Raw genomic sequence first — 9,978 nt, 5'->3', positions numbered from 1 at the left:
CGCCGAGTAATACTGGAAAAAACATTTTGCTGAATAGCAGTATCCATTACCCGAGTGACATCATCGTCTGCCTCATCGTTCTTTCTACTTAAACCTGTTAAAATGCAGGCAGAGTTGAGTGATAATAAAATAAGATAATAACGCAGTGAAATCAAAATAATCTCTACGTTAAGAAGGCGCAACTAAAGACGCAATTTTCTAAAGCAGGAACTAAATGATACTTTAAACTTCCGAAATAATGGTCGTTGTTGTATTCATTAAATAATAAGCTTTTGTCAACATACATATGAAATATCAACATATAATAAAAGAACACTTACATCATATATACATTTTGATACAAGTTTATTTATGCAACGTAAACGTTATAAAAAGTAGATATATAAAAAAATATATTTTGTGTTTACTATATAATTTTTTACATTTCTATTTTTTATTAATTATACATATATACTTTTATATTTATATCGCACTAAAAAAAAACTGTGCTTCAAAACTATTTTTTATTTATTCGGTTTTCGTCAGACTATGCAATACTTGCGGTTATCTCGTGACAATTTTAATATAACTTATTTGCGAATAAATTTAAAATGGTAAAATTTAAAATGACAAAGTGACCGGAATTAAAATGGATGTTTTTGCGTCCGCGTAGACTCCGTCGAAAAGTTGCGTCGAAATCGCAAATTATACTTAATAAACTCCCATGACTAATAACCGTTACACGCGGTTTTTCACCGTAATTACCAAATAGTGATATACAATATTACCTAGCGTGACGATAACAAATAACGTGCGCAACAGTCTTACCACTCCGTCTTTTCTATTCGAAGGTTTACTTCAGTCACTTTCGTCACCGCGGTTTCCCGATTTTTCCCCGCTCGCGTGCGTAATTTATATATGCAGAAGCAAAATACTTGTGCGTACACTTCACTTGCGTACCATGACCTCAAACAGCAATCTTATCTTTGACATGACAACCGGCTAAGCAACCACCTCCCTTTGAACGCTTCGGTTCCGGTGGAGCGGAGATGTTCGGGCGCGAACGCGTGAAAAGTAACGCGCTACCTTGAGAAATCTCGCAGTCGTCTCTCAGTCGTCTCGTAGTCCGGAGCATAAACCCAGGACCCTGTTCTTTTCAAATTGTCGTTTACATTGAAATAATATCGAATAGCCAGCCACGCGAGAAGAGTAGATCGGACTGGAAACTATCGCGCTCGCCGCACGTTTTCTGTCGTAATATACGACGAGCGTTAAAGATAACGTAAGAAAAGGGAAAACTACGGGAAAGATAAAGAGAAGATATCCCGGTATCGCGTTCACGATCATCACGAAATTGGATTATTGGAGACGTAAGCGGGAAAACGGGAAAACTAAGAGAGAAAAGCGTTTCGTTCAATATTAATCGTTAGCGCTAGCGAACATAACAACCGCTTCCGAACTTTTCTATCCGTGACAGTGAAAGTGCCGAGGAAAGAAGGAAAAAAGACCGGCTGCCTCTTTAACGATACCTCGTATTTACGAAGGAGCGGAGTAAGAACGTCGTTGCGAGCCAGTACTTCGTCGAATTTGAAAACGGAGAGACGCGTGTACATTGCATCGTATTATCATTCAGTGTCACAATCACGAAGAAGTGGTTAAAACTACAAATTCCTCACTGTGAAGATAAGGCTTTATGACATCAAAGAGGTACGGAACGTTTATCGAAAGGTTATATAAATAGACACTTAGAACATAAATATTTGATATAAGAATCATCGCGTTAAAAAAAAAAATTATCTTCTTGAGCACTTTCAACAGCAATAAAAGAAATTAATGGTAGATTATAAAATGTATGAAATGAGTTATAAATTGTGAAGAAAATATATAACAAAATTTATAAGATTAACATTATGTCTAGTTTATATATAAGTGATATATTAAAGAATAAAAAAACTGTCTGACTTAAAGACAATAATATAAATAATATCCTGCAATTATTAATAATTATACTTGAGAGTTAATTAATAATAACATAAGTTTGTTAAGATTTGATAGCTCTTATTGTATATAGCTCATAAAATAGTCTAATAATGTTGCAATAATTCTATTATTGTAACAGAAACTTACTAATGTAATTTTTTTAAATATAACTAATATATATTTTTTGTCAGTAATAATAGAATTAATGTTTTAGCTTTATTCTGAAATTATTCTAATTAATATATTTATAATATTGATATCAAGTTTTTTTTCAATTATATTTGTTATATCAACTGTATTTAGCATCTGTATTTTTTCAGTAATGTAAATATTGGTAAAGAAAAAGAAAGTTAAAATTGAAGATATATTTTGTGAATTTGCTTATATGAGATAAGTTTGACGCAGTATTGAAGTTCATTATCGTAGCGATACTTAATTAACTCCATTTTCTTTATCAAATTTTATCAAGCAATTTCTGCGGTGAAAGTCTATAAGGTTAGAAAGTGCAATAAATTAACTAATTTGTAATACCAATCACTCGTACTAGAAGCACATATAAACACTTTCGACATTTGACATTTAATTTTTAATTACATTACGTTTTAAATAAACACTGTCCCCGGATATATAAATTGTTTAAGTTAATAATAAATTAACAAGTTAGAAAACATTTTTGATAACATTTTGTAAAGGATTTTACAAGAAAAAAATATTTAACAATACTTATACAATACTTACACTGAGAAAAAAAGTTGTTGATTTGACTAAATTTTTCAACTTATTAAATTTCTTTAATTTAACTATTGGTATATTTTAGTAAAATATATAAATACTTAAATTAAAGTTCAAATATTTTATGTATTTAAGTTAATTGCATAAATACTTAAACTGAAAAAATTTAATCTAGTTGAAAAATTTAGTAAAATTAACATTTTTTTCTCAGTGAAATATATTAAAGAAACTTATATATAGTTATATTAAGATATGTATATTTAATAAATCGTAATAAATATGGAAGAAAAAATCAATAAAAATTTATTGTAAATAAGTCTTTCTAAAAACATTATCTTTTTATATTCTGCTTTTTCTTAGACTAGATCAAACTTGTTTATAGATTTATGATGAAGCTTAATGCACTTATTCAATTACTATGCCGTTTTATTGTACCGTTCCTGTTCCTGAAAGGATGCACCAGCATCGAAAAATTGAAAGGCATATATTCCTGGAAGGCTTTGGATTTTGCCTTTCCAAATAATTATGCGAGACAACAAGCTATATTAGAGGGCCGATTTATTCCTGGAGCACCATTACCGATTGACGTGGACTTCTATCATCGAGGTTTCAAACAATTTTTTATATCAAATGCATTTGAAACTCTAAATCATCATACCAATTATAATGCAGAACATATTTTTTATTTAATTAAACTCGATTATTACTTTAATATTCTATCGTTATTCTGTGATAAAATTCTAAAATTAAAATTACTGAAAATTTTATCTACATAATTTATGTAATTTTAAAATGTTTATTTTATTGCTTGACGACAGTTACTTTCTTATTTGATAAAATCTTATTAATTGTTAGTTGGACAATTATATTATTTGTATAATTATAACTTACATACAGTGAAGGTTTAACTTCAATCGTGTAATTAATAGATCGTGATCTAACAGTTTGTATTAATTACTATGCTTTACCTTCCTTCATTATTCATACATTTTGAACAACGTAACTTCTTAAATAATGAAAATTGTATATGATAACATGTTTGCATAGTTTTTACATAATTTCAACTTCGTATATAAGTTACTGAATAATAATTAGTTACTGAATTGTCTTAGGCTTGGCAGATAATTAATAAAAAATTGAAAAATAACATTATAATTTGTTATTGAATTTTCTTGGTAGATAATTAATGAGACTGTCACAAAAGTCAGAAAATTTACATGTACAAATGTTATTTCATTTTTTGTTATATAATTACAATTTTTGATATTATTGGTTTTAAGAGAGAAAAAGAACAGTAGGAAATATAAATTTATAGAATATGTTGTAATATTTAATTGATAATGTATGGAAAAATGATAAAGTAAGGTACCTGTACTCAATATGCTCTCTCTAAGCTTTGGAGATTTTTCTAATTTTTTGATGAATACGAAATTAAAAAATAAGGGTCAGATTAAAAATAGGAAACATTTCTGAAACTAAAAAAAATATATGAAATATTTTCAATTACTTATATAAGTATAGTAAAGATTTTAAAAAAAGATAGCACTTGGGCCATGTTGATTACATGTATACTCAATGTGGCCCAGCTATGTATTTTCCTCTTTTTTGTAAATATTTTTGAAAAAATGCAAAATAAAATTAACCTGTTTAATTAAGCACTTATTAACATACTAATGGAAAAAATTACATATGCAGCTATTTATTAAATAATGAAACTGTGCTTATTTACTACAAAGGGCGTTATCTTAACTTTTACCCGTCAAAAAGGTTCAACTAACTAGAGAAAGACAAGAAATATTAATCAAAAATTAAACATTACATAAAGAAACAGAATCTTAACTTTCTTGTATATTAATAAGATATATTGTGTTTTTAAAAGTGTCCTGGCCACAATAATTTCATAATACAAAGAGCTTTCTTTCTTTAATTATAAACAAGAAGTTTTAATAAAAACCTAAAATAAATAGTGTTGAAAATCATAAATAAAGAGCTACGATAATATGAATTGAGAATGTTTATAATTGTTACATGATAGTTACACAAAGCAAAAACTTGTTTCTGAAATTTTAAATTCAGAAGAACACAATTCGAATAAAGTGTGATAACAAGCTGTAGGAAGAAGATATTGAGCAGTTAACTAGCGTAAATGTATCGACTTCCTAAGCGATATATTAGCGTTATCTGTGAAATTTATTGTGTAACTATTTAAAAGTGGGGGATGAGTTAAATTTGGTACATGGCCATATCGGGTACAGATACCTTATAACAGATATTTGATAAAATCATAAAATATTACAAGAAATGTAAAATGAATAATTTTGACTTTAATACAAAAATTACATTAATTACTTTACAACAGAAATAGGTTTTAATTAAAATTTGTTAATTCACAGTTGTTTGATTCTCACGAATTATCTGATTAATTAATTACTTGAAATTGCCTTGCTTAACAATTAATAATCAATTAATAATCAATTTAATTTGCGTAGCTAAGCAAGGATCTGTAGTTTTCATTACGATGCCAAGAATTCAAAATGGAGTTCCAGTCACCCTCGGTTACGTCACAGATGCTGTTTCTCCTGAAGGAAATCCAATAATTGCACCTTATCCAAACTGGGAATGGAACAGATTAGGACATTGTGATGCGATCACCAGCGTGTTTAGAGTACAGGTAATGATAAAAAAATTTTACTTGTAAATTGGAAATAATCTGTCGCTGTTGCGAAAACATTGCACGTATTTATTACATCACATTAATCGATTACATGACACTTTTTTAGTAATTAAAATTAGTGATTCTATACCAATTTTACTTCATTTCCACGGTACAATTATAATCTGAGAAGAATTGGCAAATTGCGAAATTACATGGATCTTCGCTTTATTTATGTTCATTAGTGCAACCGGATTCATAGAATCTTAAAGTTAGGAATTTTTTCGTCTTATTATCGGAAATTACACCTCGCTCATTCAAAGGTAAACACGCGTCGCGTGATGACATGTAAATAACACCTTTATTATTACTGAGAAACTCGGATAAAAAACCGAATGTGTAGTATTTATGCGGAATTCTCCTCATAAAGGACACGTAAAGGATACAAATTATCGTAATTGCTAACATTGACCATAATAACGCAGGAAGCACGCTTTCCGATATCTTCCTTACGATGAGATTGTAGTGCCCATCCAATGAGACAAATACCTTATCATTACATTCAGGCGTACAATCCGGAACAACGTTCCTTGTTAATGTTTCATGTTCATTGAAGCTAAAAAATAGAAGTTTAGATAACATACTATATATAGCATCTACACTATGCACATAATTTTGTCATTTATCAAATCTTTGTAAGACAAAATATATAATAAATAAATAAAATTTCTGTTATATTGCATTTTTAATACATAAAATTTTAGAATAAATATTTTCCATTGAAAAATTGTTACCAATTTTCATTAAAAAAATTATTTTTCAAGTTTTAAATATATATAAATTAAAAAATTAAGATTACATTTTATGACAAAAATTATGGCTTATTGTAAAAAAATGTCTTTATTTGGGCATTACAAATTATTAGTCGTATAAAAATAATTTTGTGATATAAAATATATTGTATATGTAGAAACATATATGTATCCAAAAAGTTTTCCATTAAAAGGACACTTTAAACACAACGCGCTTGTAAATTATCTTTTGTTGTCATCACGCCTCACGTTTGCTTGATTTATAACAATGTTTCTTACAATTTTCATGCTAATCGTAAACATGCGGAATCTATAAGTATAAAGATAGAGAACCAAGAAAAGTGTTATCTTTTCCAAACCAGAAATAAATTATAAGTCTATTGAAATTTACATTACAGACAGATAATGTGTACCAGGAAAATTTAAAAGACAATACGCTTAAATTATAATTATACTTTGCTTTATGATAACAATCATACGTTAAAAACGCGACATAGATCAAATATTACTAAGTTTTGTTAAAAAGTAAACTCTAAATTTATTGAAGATTTCATAAAAAGTTAACATACAGAGATTTTCGACTTTCCACACGAAGCAAGGTCCGTTCCACTCCTCTGTCTGTTTACAGAACGAAATGAAATCTATAATTGTATCGTATTCAACATGAGTTTCAACTTTTCACGTGAAGCAATTTTTCTATTTCAAATAAAAAAATTAGTAGTTATATTTTTTATGACACGTTTTTATAGTACGGAAAAGCTGAATTCTCCGCCAATCGTTTATCTATGTAAATATGCAAATGAGTTGATAATGTCAAATGGAGATTTAACTTATACTTGTATTATTAACTTTTTTGTTAATAAATTTTTAAGGAAATTACATAAAATCTTCTGAAGGTTACTTAGAAGAATATCCTTGACATATATGTCAAGGTTAATATTATTGGAGGTGATTTTTTTAAAATTTTGAATAATTGTCCTAAATAACATTCTTTAAAGTTTTTATTATTATGTTATGTAATGAAAATTCACTCACTTGATACAATAATTTTTCTGCGGATCGCAATGGCTAATCCTATTAATTTTTATTAAAAAAAGAAGAAAGCCACAGAGAAAGATATGATCGCAGGTGGACTCGTGCGACAGGTTGTGGGTCATTGACACGGGCAAACTCGAGGAGCAACAAATCTGTCGTCCTCAATTGCTGTCGTTCTCGCTGCGAACAAATAAGGTCCTGAGCCAGTATAAGTTCCCCAAAAGCCAATTCAAGGATGATTCCCTGTTCGTGACGATCGCGGTCGATATTCGCAATCACGTCGACAAATGTCAAGACACGTTCGTCTACGTCGCCGACGTGACAGGCAACGGATTGGTCGTCTACGATCATCGTAACGCACGTTCCTGGAGGATTACCAACAATCTGTTTTATCCCTATCCCGCTCACGGAACGTTCCACATCAAGGGTGACACGTTCGATCTTATGGATGGCATTTTGGGCCTCGCCCTAAGTCCGGTGAAGCAGGACGGCGACAGGATTTTATACTTCCACTCTTTGGCCAGCAAAGTCGAAAGTTGGGTACCCACTTCTACGCTCAGGTAAGAAAAGATGCACGTTTATTTAATCGTAAGGATAATAAATGAATAAGAAAAATAATAAATATGTTATTCTTTATAAAAATTTTTCTCTATTATATAATATATTCTGTCCCCCTCTCACCGTTTATTGTATTTCAAAAAGTACTCTGGTAAGTAGCGTCTCATTATAATTGGGCATTATTATTGTTATCTAGGAATTATAGCCTCTTTCAAGATCACTCCGATGCTGCGCCAAGATCATTCCGTTCATTCCCATTGGAAAGGTCATCGCAATCTGCCGCTCAAGCCATGGATGAGAGGGGGGTTCTCTTCTTCGGTCTTTTATCAGATCTCGCTATAGGGTGTTGGAATAGTATCACTTATCCCGAATACGGTGGTACCAATACCGAAGTCGTTGTCGTCAATCCCGATACGCTGCAATTTCCGTCTGGAATGAAGGTACGTTTATTCTCGTATTCTCCTTAATAAATGTATATGCTTTATAGTTTTAACTGTAGCTATAAAATTATGTAAAACTCTAACAATTTTATTTTTTAATAATTTAATAATTTATTTTTCTGTAAAAAAAATAATATTAAAAATATTATTATAATAATGTTGAAATAATATTAAAATAAAATATCTGCAGTATTAAATACAAAGATAAAACTATTACCAATAATTCTGTCTGGTTTACAGTAAAACAGAGAATGTGTTATATTCAAAATATACGCGCACTTTTACAAATAGCGCAAATTGCACTTTCCATTATTACTCAATTCTAATGTAAATGCTTTAAGAAAGTACATTTACATTTGTCGGATTCTACTCTTTTTTTTTCGTGAAAAATATCGAGCAATTTTTTTTATTCCGTTACATTTTCTTTGTTCCGTTAAAAATTTACAGTAACAGTAAAACCTTATTACAGGTTATCACCGCGAAAAACGGCCGTCAGGAATTGTGGATTCTCACATCGTCATTCCAAAAATTCATGACCGGAACTATGAGCTCGAACGAGACAAACTTTCGGATACAGGCTGGTTACGTAGACGAGCTCATTCGCGGTACCAAATGTAACGGTGCGCGTACACACTTTGACGACCATCACGGCTACGGGAGGTCGTTGTTGAAATGAAGATCGTGGCACCGCGGGGAGTTCGACGATTCGCGTTTTCAGACGTCCGTCTGGTGGAGCAAGTATCCGAATTTCTTCGCGGAACACCACCACTTCCCCTTCCATATAATCCCGCCGTCGTATAATTCGTTCCCGAGAATTTTTACTAGACCATCCTTTTTCCCTTGGATCATGAGATCAATCTACAGTCACCGACCAGTCGATTACATCTACATTGATCACGATTGAAAAACGCGCGATACTACATGTACCTTAATATTCCTAATGCAAAGGACGTCCCGCATCCTCTACAATGAGTTTTCTCAAGATTCTGTAAAATTTATCAACTCAAAGCCGAGCTACTTGTGGTGCCAGTTAAGCTTTACAGTTTACAGTAGTTGTAATAATTCTAGTGGTGTGGTATCCGATTCATCGGAAATAATTATCACCAATGGATAAAATATATTATCGTTCCTAATAAATATAATATAATCAATATTTTACTTTATTTTATTAACAATAGTGGACAATGAGCATTGGAATATACGTTTTTCGATTTTGCATCTCATTTTACGTATTTCATATATACTATATATACATATACATATATATATATATATATATATATATATATATATATATATATATACACACACACTGGCGCAAAAAAAAACAAAACAAAATTTTTGACCGATTTTTAGGCAATCTTCACAGTGATGCAACTTTGCGAAAAATCATCCAAATTACATGTACTTTTTCTTAAATTAAAAGGCAAAGACTCTACTTTGAGAATCCCTACGCGAAAGTTTTTTTAAATTGCTTAGAAAAGAATGAACTTTAAGAATTTGAATTAATATTAACAAGATTTTAACGAGAAACTTGTGCAAAATGATAACAAACTTTTACTTTTTTTAATTAAAAAACACATGTTTGGTTTTTATGCGATACAAAAGGTTCGCACTTAACAAATCAAACTTTCGCGTAGGGATTCTCAAAGTAGAGTCTTTGCCCTTTAATTTAAAAAAAAGTACATGTAATTTGGATGATTTTTCGCAAAGTTGCATTACTTTGAAGATCGCTCAAAAATCGGTCAAAAATTGTGTTTTGTTTTTTTTTGCGCCAGTGTATATATAT

At 30.3% G+C, this 9,978-nt stretch overlaps 1 protein-coding gene across 1 annotated transcript; it reads left to right on the top strand.

The window, feature by feature from the left end:
- Positions 1-469: 469 nt before the first annotated feature.
- On the top strand, positions 470-9,340 carry LOC105829552 (protein yellow). The gene is made up of 6 exons (XM_012668516.3): positions 470-1,686; positions 3,074-3,297; positions 5,181-5,362; positions 7,285-7,751; positions 7,946-8,189; positions 8,659-9,340. Exons 1-6 carry the CDS (start codon positions 1,673-1,675, stop codon positions 8,863-8,865), a joined length of 1,338 nt encoding a protein of 445 aa, XP_012523970.1. The 5' UTR covers positions 470-1,672; the 3' UTR covers positions 8,866-9,340.
- Positions 9,341-9,978: the final 638 nt, after the last annotated feature.

This window comes from Monomorium pharaonis, chromosome 4, assembly GCF_013373865.1.
Source record: "Monomorium pharaonis isolate MP-MQ-018 chromosome 4, ASM1337386v2, whole genome shotgun sequence".
NCBI classification, from domain to species: domain Eukaryota; kingdom Metazoa; phylum Arthropoda; class Insecta; order Hymenoptera; family Formicidae; genus Monomorium; species Monomorium pharaonis.
This window is presented reverse-complemented; position numbering and strand designations above follow the sequence as displayed.

What these genes read in the sequence shown, in the direction of transcription:
- LOC105829552 (XM_012668516.3), top strand. An exon ending in GTACCCACTTCTACGCTCAG is followed by an intron (nt 7,752 to 7,945) that starts GTAAGAAAAGAT and finishes ATTGTTATCTAG; the next exon opens with GAATTATAGCCTCTTTCAAG. An exon ending in AATTTCCGTCTGGAATGAAG is followed by an intron (nt 8,190 to 8,658) that starts GTACGTTTATTC and finishes ACCTTATTACAG; the next exon opens with GTTATCACCGCGAAAAACGG.